This window comes from Diospyros lotus, chromosome 2 (assembly GCF_014633365.1).
Source record: "Diospyros lotus cultivar Yz01 chromosome 2, ASM1463336v1, whole genome shotgun sequence".
NCBI classification, from domain to species: Eukaryota; Viridiplantae; Streptophyta; class Magnoliopsida; order Ericales; family Ebenaceae; genus Diospyros; species Diospyros lotus.
The window spans coordinates 16,827,116-16,841,434 of NC_068339.1; the positions used below are offsets into that span (position 1 = coordinate 16,827,116).

General features: G+C 39.4%; 1 protein-coding gene across 1 annotated transcript; it reads left to right on the forward strand.

The window, feature by feature from the left end:
• The first annotated feature begins 11,957 nt into the window (after positions 1-11,957).
• Positions 11,958-13,751, forward strand: LOC127793778 (protein SRG1-like). Its single transcript, XM_052324505.1, has 4 exons — positions 11,958-12,324; positions 12,429-12,676; positions 12,803-13,127; positions 13,405-13,751. The coding sequence occupies exons 1-4, from the start codon at positions 12,085-12,087 to the stop codon at positions 13,657-13,659; spliced, it is 1,068 nt and encodes a 355-aa protein (XP_052180465.1). The 5' UTR covers positions 11,958-12,084; the 3' UTR covers positions 13,660-13,751.
• Positions 13,752-14,319: the final 568 nt, after the last annotated feature.

The window sequence follows — 14,319 nt, forward strand, 5'->3', positions numbered from 1 at the left end:
CAGCACTTATAACTGTAAGAAATTATACTTAAGTTCTTAATCTTTTAATAATTTTACCTATGACCCACATTAAAATTACTCTTGAGCCCTTTAAAAAATTTAAGATATTACAGTTGTGATATGGACTTACTTAGAAAATTTGTTTTCCTGAATAAGTAAGCAATGGGACATGTGGCTCCTAAATTTGGCCTTAGAATGAAAGGTATGTATTATATATATATATATATATATCATTGATTACTAACTTGGCCTTATGTGTTGCATGCATATTCACACACCAAATGGATCCTAGTGGGTCAAATCCTAGTATGATGATCCCAAATATAGGCACAGACGTAGCACTAGACTTACTCTAGCACACCTAGGAACAAAGGTAGAACCATAACTTGGGGGAAAGACAACATGATGATGAGGGTATAGTGAGTTATCTATGTCGGGTAAAACTAGGTATTTCGGTTGACTATATATGAGCATATATGGGACCTTTCAAAAAAACAAGTCTTATTTGCCAGAAAATACATGAATGAGTTTTGGAGACAGTTGACCTGAAAAAATGATGGATGATATGAGCCTCAGGTTCCATTATGGAAATTTCATTCCAACAATAAAATAATAAGCCAAATTTTGGGAACTATGCTGGATATCACGTAACAATCCTGCAGGAATTGAGAATTTTCCTAGGGATTTCCCGTCTAAGGCAGCAGTATGAAGGTCAGGTAACTTAGGAGGGGAGTCAGCCAATTCCAGCTTGGGTGTTGGGGACAATGGGGATCTTATGTACCTGGCAGATGAGGCCATGTCTCGTGCAAAGGGGGACGAAAAGAGTATTGCGTAGTTAGAGTATGGTTGTACTAGTGCAGAATAGATATGAGGTATTAGGATAAAGGTACCATCCATAATATATGTACACATAATTCTATCTAGTCGTATGATAGTAATGTTGTTGTTGATAATGAAAATGTGAGTTTTCTTTAATAGTACTGACATGAGTAAATGATAAATATACGTAGCAAAGAATTTTATACTATGTGCCTAAAAAGAAAATAAAATGGTGTGCAGATGGCATCACATATCCAAGCACTGCACACCTCTAGTGCTGAGGATATTGATTAAAGATGCTCGACGGAAGTACTTGAACACTCCCATGAGTATGGACAAAGTCGTTAGGTAGGTGGAGAAACACATCCTATACATCGGGCAAATACTGAGGCACCCAGTTAGCTCGAGGCTTTCATGGACCTATAACCCCCGACATTTAAAGGATAACTAAAGGTTGATCCAAGTGTTGCAAAGTTCTAGTTGGAGAATGTCCACTAGTTATTAGAATACATAAACTACCCAGAGGAGTAGTCGGTAAGGTGTGCCACTTTTGTGCTAATAGAATAAGCCAGACTTTGGTGGAGAACGATGGTTGAGATGCTAAGAGAGCAGAATGCTTAGCTAGTAGGGCCTGGAGAACGACTACTCCCAATTGGATGGAATCAGTTCAAGAACTCCTCCAACACCTATTCTAGATGCATCACATTCAACCATAAATGGCTAACCAAAGTCATGAAGAGCCAATACAAGTGCTTGATTCATCACTCTTTTGAGCATCTTAAAGGCTTCCTCAGCCCTTTCATTCCATCATTCCAATGAAAGTTCCCTTTCTCAAATAATTGGATAAGTGGAGCCGTAATCCTTCCATATGCTTGAATGAATTTGTGATAGTATCTTGTTAATCCAAGGAAACCTTGCAATGCCTTATGGTTTGGGCTTTGGCCACTCTTGAATAGCAGTTATTTTGTTTAGATCAACAACAACTCTATCCTTGGAAATGAGGCGCCCCAAGTATTTCACTTCTAATTGTACAAAGCTACATTTTTCTTTCTTAACAAATATATGGTGGGCCTTTAAAATGTTTAAAGAAAGCTCAAAATGTTTCCAATGCTCTTCCCATGATTTGTTGAAGATTAGAATATCATAAAAAAAAAAAAACAAAATAAACTTTTGAAAATAAGGTTTAAATACCTCATTCACCAAAAATTGAAAGGTGGTTGGTGCATTTGTGAGGTCAAACGACATTACTAAGAACTCATAGTGGCCTTAATGGGTTCTGAATGCAGTTTTGGAAACATCATCCTTATGCATCCAAATTTGATGGTATCTTGATCGCAAATCTAGCTTGGTGAAGAACTTTACTCTATGTAATTCATCTAATAACTCATCAATCATTGGTATAGGAAACTTGTCTTTGATGGTAACAATTTTAAGACTCTAAAGTCAACACAAAATCTCCATGAGCCAACAAAATATATATACAAGAGAGGAGTAAGGACTTTGGTTGGCGCGGATCACCCTTGAATCTAACATTTTGGCTACTAACTTTTCAATTTCATCTTTTTGGTAATAGAGACATCTGTAAGGTCTCACACAAACAAATTTACTCCCCGTCTTCAATGGGATTCAATGGTCATGAGTTCAAGGAGGGAGATAGCCCACAAGGTTTCTTAAACACCTCATGATAGGGTTGTAGAATTTGTTCCACTTCAGGATGGGCCAAGTTTACCTTTTCAATTGAGTGCAAAGAGATGGAGTGTAGATGTAAGAGGACCTTTCTTTTTTCTTCTTCAATTCCCTAGTTATTCTAGTTTCTTCCACCATTTTGTTTACTGGTGCGGCCAACCCCCTAGCACGATTTTCTTTCCGTCATGATCAAACTGTATGGTTAGCTTAGCAAAATTCCATATAATAAGTCCCAACATACGTAGCCATTGGGCCCCCAACACAACATATCATAATCCTCCACTGGAAGTAAATAAAAATAAGGAATTCTTTGGAGCATTACATGTACCGTATTACAACGTCCATTGTTGGAGATTTTTTCTCCCACTAGCTACAGCTACCTCAAAGCTCTCCTTTGTGTTGGATATGACTCCCACCCTTTCCGTAATTTTACTATTTAGGAAGTTGTGTATATGTCCTGAGTCCACTAAGAAAGTAATTTGGCATGATCCTATTCAACTCCATACCTTCATTGTCTATGGTGACGATGCATGCACCAGAGATAGTATGGACAAAAATCTCAAGTGTTTTTGGTCGTCGGTGAGCCACTTAGTCTTCAATTTCCATCTCCACATCCCTATCACTATCCTCTTCTTACCAACACCCCTCAATGAGAAATAATTTCTTACATTGATGTCTTGGCCCAAACTTCTCGTTGCAATTGAAGCACAACCCTTTTTCTCTTCTTTCTTTTAGCTCAACTAGACTAATTTCTTAATCAGCGTAGAATTTAGAGGGAAAATCATAGTCTAATTGGTAATAGACTTCACTTGTTCAATAGAGATAGCTATTGGGAAAATCGGGCAATTTTCCCCAAAATTGAAAGCACCAAAATAATACCCGACAAAAACTATTAAATATAAACATAAACAAAACACCAGAAAATTAACGAGGTTCGACCAATATGGCCTACGTCCTCGGACACCACCAAATCTTCACTAATATCAAAGAGAGAAAATACAAAGTGTGTAAGAGAAATACACACACAAAATGAGGGGGTACAAGTGCAATAAATGCAAACTTGTTGGGATGCTTGAAGGGATACATAACACAAAGGGGGGAGGTGCTAAAATAATGCAAATATGGCCCTCCCTCCCACTGCCCAACCGATGTGGGACTTGGGAGGAGCCAAAAATCCAACAAATCTCCACCTTGGCGAATCTCCCAAATCCCAACCAAAGTCCTCAACAATCTCTTCAAAGAATCAATCAACAGTAGGTGTCTTCAAATGCGCTATGAAGCGCTAACTTCAAATACTAAGGATATAAATCAAGTCCAAACAATGTTGGAACTTGATTGCTGTCACAACCTTAGTCATCATATCAGCAGGATTTTCAGCAGTTGGGATCTTCTGAATCTGTATCTCTCCTTCTTCTAGAATTTCCCGTACAAAATGATATCTTACGTCGATGTGCTTCGTCCTTGCATGATAAACTTGGTTCTTTGCTAAATGAATAGCACTCTGACTGTCACAATGTACCTTGATGTACTTCTGACCAATTCCCAATTCATCAAGCAACCCATAAAGCCAAATAGCCTCCTTCATAGCCTCTGTAACTGCCATGTACTCCGCTTCTGTGGTAGACAGAGCAACTGTAGACTGTAAGGTAGACTTCCAACTGACCGGTGCCTTTGCTAATGTGAACACATAACCAGTCGTAGATCGACGTTTATCCATATCACCAGCATAGTCGGAATCACAATAACCAACTATGCAATTATCCATTTTCTCATCCTGCTCAAATACTAAGCCAACATCTACGGTGTTCAGAATATACCGTAGAATCCATTTCACAGCTTGCCAATGTTCCTTTCCAGGATCATGCATATACCTGCTCACAACTCCAACTGCCTGTGAAATATCGGGCCTTGTACACACCATAGCATACATCAAGCTACCAACAACTTTTGCATACGGAACCTTTGACATATACTCCTGTTCCGCAGCACTCTTCGGAGATAAAGATGCACTTAGTTTGAAATGAGGAGCTAACGGGGTACTCACAGGTTTTGACTTTTCATTCGTGCCGAAACGTTGTAGTACTTTCTTCAGATATGTTCTCTGAGTCAAACAAAGCCTTCCTCTTTTCTTGTCTCTGATTATCTCCATGCCGAGAATCTTCTTGGCTTCACCTAAATCTTTCATTTCGAACTCCTTATTCAACTGAGTCTTCAGTTTTTCAATTTCTCCACTATTCTTTGAAGCTATCAGCATATCATCAACATATAGGAGAAGATAAATAAAAGATCCATCTTGTAGCTTACGTAAATACACACAGTGATCATATTTGCTTTTTGTGTACCTCTGCCCCAACATAAACTTGTCAAATCACTTGTACCACTGTCTCGGAGATTGCTTCAATCCGTACAACGATTTGTTTAGTTTGCAAACCCAATTTTCTTTATCAGCAACTCTGAATCCTTCTGGCTGAGTCATATAGATTTCCTCTTCCAAGTCACCGTGTAGAAACGCGGTTTTCACATCCATTTGAACTAGTTCCAAATTCAATTGCGCTACCAAGGCCAACAAAATTCTAATGGAAGAATGTTTCACAACTGGAGAAAACACTTCATTATAATCAATACCTTCCGTCTGAGCGTAGCCTTTAGCCACCAACCTTGCCTTGTAGCGAACATCATTCTTGTCAGGAAATCCATCTTTCTTTGCATATACCCATTTGCATCCAATTGCCTTCTTTCCCTTCGGTAAGCTGGCTAGCCTCCATGTCTCATTCTTCTTAAGGGACTGCATTTCTTCATTCATAGCTTTCCTCCACTTTTCATTTTCTGAACTTTGGACAGCTTCATTGTAAGTGGCAGGAACTTCATCATTTACAATTGGAGATGCATAGGCCACCAAATCGACAAATCGAGCAGGCTTTCGAATCTCTCGTTGTGGCCTTCTTGTTGCTATTGATTCTTGTTGCTGTGGAGGTTTTTGGGTTGGAACCTCTTCTTCATCTGACGACTCCTCTGCCACAGGAGTGTCTCCACCTGATTTGATACTTACTGCTGGGTCAATTCTTCTTTCAAACTCCACCTGTTTTGGAGTATTCTCCACCTGTTGTGGAGCATCATCAAACTGTTGCACAACTTCATTTGTTACTTTTTCCAACATGGCAAATTCATCAAAAGTAACATCCCTACTAAAGATTATCTTCTTCGATTCCGGACACCAGAGTCGATAGCCCTTTATTCCAGAAGTGATCCCCATGAACAAAGCTTTCTTTGCTCTTGGATCCAACTTGGATTCCTTAACATGATAGTATACAGTGGAACCAAAAACATGTAAGGAATTATAATCATTAGCAGGTTTTCCAGACCATACCTCAAAAGGTATTTTTCCACAAATAGCAGTTGATGGCAATCGATTAATGAGATGACTAGCATAAGTCACAGCCTCAGCCCAAAATTGTCTGCCCAACCCAGCATTGGACAACATACACCGAACTTTCTCCAGCAACGTTCGGTTCATGCGTTCTGCCACCCCATTCTGTTGTGGTGTATCTCTAACTGTAAAGTGTCGAACAATACCTTCATCTTGACAGACCTTATCAAATGGATCATTTCTATACTCACCACCATTATCTGTTCTGAGTCGTTTGATCCTTCTGCCAGTCTGAGTTTCCACCATATTTTTCCATTTAAGGAAACATCCCAACACTTCATCCTTTTTCTTCAAAGAATACACCCATACTCTTCGGGAATAATCATCAACAAAGGTTACATAATAGTGTTTACCTCCCATAGATGCTGTCTTGGATGGTCCCCACACATCTGAGTGAACATAATCCAGAATACCCTTAGTATCATGGATTGCAGTGCCAAACTTCACTCTCGTCTGCTTCCCTTTGATACAGTGCTCACAGAAGTCTAATTTGCAGGTCTTGACGCCTTCCAATAATCCTTGCTTGGCTAAAATTCGCAAAGATTTTTCACCTGCATGTCCCAAACGCATATGCCACAGTTTGGTTACTTCTGTATCCCTGTCATCATCTGAAGCTATTGCTGCTGTTGTCCCAATAACTGCATTACCCTGATAGTAATACAAGTTATTTTTCTTTCGTATACCTTTCAATATTACAAGTGCGCCAGAGAACACCTTCATAACTCCATTTTCTGCAGTTACCTTCAATCCCTTGGACTCCAATGTTCCCACAGAAATGAGATTCTTTGTCAAACTCGGCACATATCTTACATCTGTCAGTATTCTGGTTGATTCATCATGATTCCTCAAATGGATTGTGCCAACTCCGGTTGTTTCACAAGGTGTGTCGTTTGCTGTGTAGACAACTCCTCCATCAAGTTCTTGAAAGTCAAAGAACCAATCCCGATTGGGACACATATGGTGGCTGCAACCCGAATCCAAAAGCCAAGCTCCAGAATAGCTTGTTGAAGACGTAAGAACTAATGAAAGGTCTGAATCCTCATCATTAACTTCAGCAATATTTGAGACGGCTTTCCCTTTGTCAGATTTGCCCTTAGCTTTTAACTTTGGGCAGTCCTTCTTCCAGTGGCCTTTCTCCCGACAAAAGGCACACTCATCTTTGTTCGGTCTGGGTTTCGAACTGGACCTCCATCTCCTTCCTTTCTTCTGGCTTTGCGAACGGCCTCTTACAATCAATGCTTCTGCTGCGCCATGCGTTGTTTCCTTTTTATCCTTCCTTCTCAACTCATAGCTATACAAAGCAGCACAAACTTCACTAAGAGACACCTGAACCTTCCCGTGAAGCAGAGTCGTCTCAAGAAATTCAAACTCCTCGGGAAGGGATCCCAACAGCATCAAAGCCAAATCTTCATCTTTGAACGTTTCATCTAAATTCATCAAATCAGCTACCAACTGATTAAAGGTAGTGATATGATCATTTATCGTGGTACCAGGAACATAAGTAAAGCGGAACAATCTCTTTTTCATGTAGAGCTTATTCTGACCGCTTTTCTTCAAAAATTTCTCCTCCAATGCCTTCCATAGTATACCGGCAGAATTTTCCTTCGAGAATGCATATTTCTGCTCTCTGGACAGGCATGATCGAATTGTACCACACGCCAATCGATTGATGGTCTTCCAATCTTTTTCTTCAACATCTTCTGGTTTCTTTTCTTCAATGGCGATGTCTAGACCTTGCTGGAAAAGAGCGTCTAGAACCTCGCATTGCCACATGCCGAAATGACCCGAGCCGTCAAACACCTCCACTGCAATTCTTGTATTCGCCAGATTCCTCGCCCAAGTGGACGAAGAAGAAGCTCCCAATGTGGATTGTTCTGAACTCTTTTCGCCTGCCATCTCTGCCATCTTCTATATTCAATAGTTATCAAAGCGGAACAATCCAAGAAAATCTTTTCTGATGTGGAAGATCAGACACAACTGCAACCACAGAGCATACTAAGAAAAACTTGGCCAAACAATGATCTTTTCTGATGTGGAAGATCAGACTCAACTGCAACCACAGAGCATACTAAGAACCTTGAGCTCTGATACCAATTGTTGGGAAAATCGGGCAATTTTCCCCAAAATTGAAAGCACCAAAATAATACCCGACAAAAACTATTGAATATAAACATAAACAGAACACCAGAAAATTAACGAGGTTCGACCAATATGGCCTACGTCCTCGGACACCACCAAATCTTCACTAATATCAAAGAGAGAAAATACAAAGTGTGTAAGAGAAATACACACACAAAATGAGGGGGTACAAGTGCAATAAATGCAAACTTGTTGGGATGCTTGAAGGGATACATAACACAAAGGGGGGAGGTGCTAAAATAATGCAAATATGGCCCTCCCTCCCACTGCCCAACCGATGTGGGACTTGGGAGGAGCCAAAAATCCAACAATAGCACGTCAAGAAAGCAATTCCATTCTTCATACAATCTTGCTAACCCAATAACGGATGTAAGATTAGTGGGTCTACAGGCTTGGACATTGGGCGTCCGTCTTAATACTCTCCTTTGAGCTACTAGCAAAGCAACTAATTTCTCGTGATGGTGTTAATTGCTCAGCTTGAACTAATAATTTTTTAAATTGTGTCTGATATTCTCCCATTGTACCGATTTGAAGCAAATTTGTGAGATCACATTTTGAGTAGGACCAAACCTCGCATGAAGACTGATTATAAAATTTTCCCATGTAACCTCATGATCCTCATCTTTGAACAATTGGAGCCATAGTTGAGCATCACCCTATCTTCTTCTAGAGTTTGATCAAATTTGAAGAATTGCTCAGCACGACAAATCCAAGTAGTAGGATCATCACTGCCGTTGTAGCGTGAAAAGTCCAGGTTCACCTTGCGAACAAAGTCTATGTTCGTTCTCCCACTAGCATTGGTATGCCTAGCTATTTGGTTATTAAAATCTAGTCCAAATGAGCATTCATGGCAGAGAACATTTCATGCATTTCCTTCAACACCCTCTCTTGCCCCACTACTAATGAATCTACATTAGTTTCCAACCTAGCCAGCCTTTGTCATGTGGGAGAATTTGGCTTCTAGTAATAGGTCAATGTGAAGAGGAAGAGTTTGTTTTGGACTGGTTCTCTTATGCTTCCCTATTTTGAAAGAATTCACTCAATCAAAAATGTGTTTGGGAGGTTTAACTAGAAGAAAACCCACACTTCCACTATAGTTAAATATTTAGGAGAAATAATTTCATGACTTTATAGAAAAATATTAACAACTTCTCCTATAATTCAATCACTAATTATCCTACAAAATCTCAAATAGATAATATTAAAATAACTCACTTCAGGGCATGGTGGTGCAAGTGGTAAAATTCGTAAATTTCTTTAAGAGTGGCAGGAGATCAACTCCTGGTGAAAGCAGAAATATCTAATTTGGTGGGGACTGATCATGTATCTGTTTGAAAGTATATAAACTTGTGATTATATCCGATTTATCTGGAGACTGAAGCAAGGGGAAATACCGGTTTCTCTAAAACCAAACAAGCAAAGTCTAGATACTTGGTCATCAAAAAAAAAAAAAATAACTCAATAACTAAAATATCGACCTAACGTCTCTTTGAGAGACTTATTCAAAGTATTTAAAAAATTAAGAGACAAGGACATACGTATTAGAAATCAAGAAGACGGGGGGGGGGGGGGGGGGGGGGGAAATTTAAAAATATGAGGCATAATAGTTAATTTACAGAATAATTTAATGAAAGACAAAAGAAATCTCTATCAATTTTTTATATGTGGAGAGCATCGTTATTGGTTTGCCAAATTTCAAAGATATTTGGTATAATTTATCTTTTTTTTATTATTATTTTAAGAACTGTGATAAGTTTTGCAGAAATTGAGGTCATGCAATGGGGTGGGTGCTGAGGGAGAGGGAGGAGCAAAACATTCATTTCTTATTTCAGTTCTATCATATTAGATATTAAACTAAAATAAAAATCTAAAATGCTATTTGAGTGCTACTTTGAATTGAAATAGGGAGCCTTCGAACAACAAAGTCGATCACCCCCCCCCCAAGGTCGGTGGTGGTCTGTGGTTACAGAACAGCGGTCGGCAGGGCCGGATCTTCCATGAGGTTCATGAGACAGCTACCTCAGGGCCTATGAAAATATCATGGAAACTTCACTACTTAAGGGTCCATAAATAAAAAATATTTTTATTTGTAAGGGCCCATTTCCCATCCTAGCCCAGCCACCCATCTTTTTTCCGTCTGTAAAGTTTCTCCCTCCCTCTTTTTTGCTCGCTGCCCTAACCCTATCTCTCTTGCTCCGTCGCGCCTCGCCCTCGCTCTTGCCTCTCGCTTCTCGCTACTACTCTGTCGCTGGTCACTCGCTGCCTCTCCTCCTCTTGCTGAGCCATCGCCCTCACTCTCTCCCTCTCGCCCTCGCTCTCTCGCCTTTCATTGCTCGGTCGGCGGTCGCTCGTCCTCATTGCCTTGCCTCGCCCTCGTGGCCAATGGCTCATTGCTCAGTCGCTCACCCAACAAGCATCGCCTTTCGCTGCTCTGTCGCTTGCCCAGCTAAACATCGCCTTTCGCTGTTTTGCTCGGTCGCTCGCCCTTGTGGGTTGTGGCCGGCCGATGGTTTGTTGTCTCTTGCTCCATTGTTCGTTGTCACTGATGGTTCACTGCCTCTCGATTGTCGATTGGCTCATTAGATTCATTCTTTTAGATTTGCTTTAACTTTCAGCGATTATATTTGGGGGCTCATTTTTTATATTTTGTCTCAAGGTTCCAAAAACTCAAGCACGACACTGACGGTCGGACGGGTCAGTTGGACTAGATTTTCCCAGCGGCCATGGCAACGCTTTGGCTTTGCTTATTAACGAACCAGTGCTTGGAGGTCCGGCCGTTGAAAACGACGGGGGCTTTGCTGTTGGTGGGTCAACCGCACCCGGATTTTGACTACGTAATTCTGTTGGCTGGCCTCTAAAATAAACACCGCTCTCACATCATCGTGCTTTTCATCACTATTATTAATATTATCTGTTTCAGGGCTTACAAAAAGTGGGTCATCATTTCCTAAAATTTAATTGGAAAAATATGCCTAATACCCTCAAAGTTTATGATAATTATAAATAGTACTCTTTAACATTTAAAAAACTTACAGATACTACCATAGAATTTTAATTAACGCCATTGGACTTTTTAGAATGCCAAAAAGCCAATCAACAACGATATTTCATTCTCACACTGTGTTGCAACAATGGGGGAACTCATTGGCACAATTTATTAGATTGGGTTTTTCATTAATGGTGGGGTTTTTCATCATTTAACTCGATTTTTGTATATTTAGAATGTAATTCAATTGGGTTAATTCAATCCTAGCAAGAAAGAGATTACGATGGTTATAGTAATGAGTATCTTCAACAATGATGATGGCACCGAATTAGTTCGTCTCTCAATCTCTCATCAATTAAATCCACCACTGAATTTGGCACTGACATTCAATCAAAAACCTAAAAATTATGTGATCTAGGTTGGGTTCCATCATTTGAGCCCAAGTATCAGCCATCACCAACTTTTTTTTGTTTTACTTGTTCTTTTATTTTTCTTAAAATTTGATTAATGACTATTAACGATAAGTTTCCAATATTTTGAAAACCTATCAATCAATAATAAAGTTTTTGAGTGCTAAAACCCTATTAGCAATGGGTTTTCAGCCATTATATCATCTCCTCCCCACTCTCTGTACTAATTCAACCCATTGAGGTTCAATCCAGAAATCTTATTGTGAAAGATGGGATTGTAAAGGATAAGTTTTTGTTGTTGTTTTGATTTTCTTTTGATTCTAGAATATCTTAAAACTAGGGACATATATATATATATATATGTTATTTAAACACGTTTTTTAAATTTGACTAAGGAATAGGATACTCGTTACTATTTTTGAAACCTCAAAAGTGTCTTTATAATTAAAACAAGCCTTACTCTCCTAATTTTTGTAAATTACTCGATTTAATTATGTTAATCTTGGGATCATCCCATCAAAAATGGCGAGTATAAGAGGGGGCCTGAACTTCGTTCCCTCTCCGCATCGTGGAAGGAAGAAGGCAAGCTGCTTAATTGGGCGATTTCACACAACGCCATGGAGGCCAGGCTAGGCGGCTCTCTGTTGGTGCCTAGTGTTCAGGAGCTCGCAAAGCAGCCACTCAGCACTGTTCCATTCCGCTATGTTCGGCCTGATCAAGACCCTCCATTCATATCCGATGCCCCTTCTTTATCACAAGCCCCGGTCATCAATTTCCAGAGCTTGCTTTCTCCAGAAATGGCGGATTCCGAGCTGCAGAAGCTGCACAACGCTTGCAAAGATTGGGGTTTCTTTCAGGTATATATGCATTTGTTTAATTATGCATCTTAATTAATTCTTGATAGATTCAAATTATATATGTTGAAAAATGATGGAAAGAATAAATAATAATATTATTGCAGTTGATTGGTCATGGAGTAAGCTCTGTGATGGTGGAGAAAGTGAAGTTAGAGTTACAAGAATTCTTCAAGCTGCCAATGGAAGAGAAGAAGAGATTTTGGCAAGAACCAGGGCACGTGGAAGGATTTGGGCAAGCATTCGTTGTGTCCGAGGAGCAGAAGCTTGATTGGGCAGACATGTTTTACATGATCACACTCCCAACTCACATAAGAAAGCCCCATCTATTTCCGAACCTGCCTCTTCCACTCAGGTCACTCACTACTCTCTCTCTCTCTCTCTCTCTCTCTCTCTCTCTCTGAACTTACATATTAAGATATGCTTTGAATCTTAATTAAATAACTCAGCCTGCAATTAATTTATTTGTCTTTCCAAGCAGAAACACCATCGAAGCATACACAGAGGAATTAAGAAATCTTGGCATGAAGCTCTTCAGCCTCATGGCAAAAGCACTAAGAATGAATGAAGACGACGTGATGAGGCTATTTGAGGGTGGGCTGCAATCAATAAGAATCAGCCATTATCCGCCATGTCCAGAACCAGAAAAAGTTATTGGGCTGAGCCCCCACTCTGATGCTAGTGGCATTACCATCCTTCTCCAAGCTACTGATGTGGATGGGTTACAGATAAAGAAAGATGGCAAATGGGTACCCATCAAACCACAGCCTGATGCTTTTATTGTCAACATTGGAGACAGCTTAGAGGTAACATTGGGCTTAATTCTAAGACTAATATTGTTTACCCTTCAGATATAAACAGTAAATTCTTGAAAACACACAATAACTTACGGGCTAACTCTTGGGGTTGGCCTGTAAGAGATAGAAATTTGTGTGTGAACGTATCTATGAGAAATTTGAACTCTAATTACAAAGGAGGCAACTATAATCTCTTGCACAGGCCAACTCTTGGGCTTTGTGAGTGATAGTATTCAAAGTGTGTGTCTGTGTGATGCATATATAATTGACCAATGGTTTATGACAGATCTTAACCAATGGAAACTATCGAAGTATTGAGCATCGAGCAATTGTCAACTCAGAGAAAGAGAGGCTTTCCATAGCCACTTTTATTAGTCCAAGACTTGATGGAGAATTAGGGCCTGCGCCTAGCCTTATCACCCCTCAAACTCCAGCATTGTTCAAAAGAATAACAGTACTAGACTATGCCAAGGGATATGTGTCGCGCGAACTTCGTGGGAAGTCATATATTGATCTGATGAGGATTCAAAGGAACAACTGACAAAGTTCAAGTTTATGAATATTAGTTCCTGTCTTATTATGATACCACAATTATGATTTGAAAAGATATCAATTCAAGTGTAATGTTATGTTTTCTGTGTGTCTAATTATTTGTGTTTTATGTACTCAATGGTTGTATTTTAAATAAAACAATGTATTCTATGTATTGAAAAACTTATGCACAAATTGAGAGCGTGTATATATAGCCAGTAAGATGAAGGCAATTAGAAGTAATAAAACACCGGACACAAGGAACAAGATTTATAGTATTTTGACACTTTCGAGTACTTCCATTTCCCAAACCAACACAATTTGAGTTCCACTAATCAAACTAGTGGTCTGTAAAAGCCATTAATTATGTCTTAATCGGATCAATGGGTGTTCAGTTAGCGATTGAAAGCTACTAATCTATTAATCGTGACTTGAAATCACAAATAGAAAGAGTATCCAATGAATGCTCAAAGCACCCTCGAGTGTTTTAAGTTAGAGAGAGAAGATTTAAAATAAACTGAATGTAAGGGAATGAAAGATTTAGTTTGTCCATACCTTATTATACCATATGATAATTCTGTTTTTACGGTCATGTAACGTCTTGATGCTTAGATATAGAGATAAAAAGGTTAGGATGTTTAGGCAGAGATATTTAAGATTGAGATAATGG

What these genes read in the sequence shown, in the direction of transcription:
- LOC127793778 (XM_052324505.1), top strand. Translation starts at nt 12,085, where the DNA reads ATGGAGGCCAGGCTAGGCGGCTCTCTGTTGGTGCCTAGTGTTCAGGAG. An exon ending in AACCTGCCTCTTCCACTCAG is followed by an intron (nt 12,677 to 12,802) that starts GTCACTCACTAC and finishes CTTTCCAAGCAG; the next exon opens with AAACACCATCGAAGCATACA. An exon ending in ACATTGGAGACAGCTTAGAG is followed by an intron (nt 13,128 to 13,404) that starts GTAACATTGGGC and finishes GGTTTATGACAG; the next exon opens with ATCTTAACCAATGGAAACTA.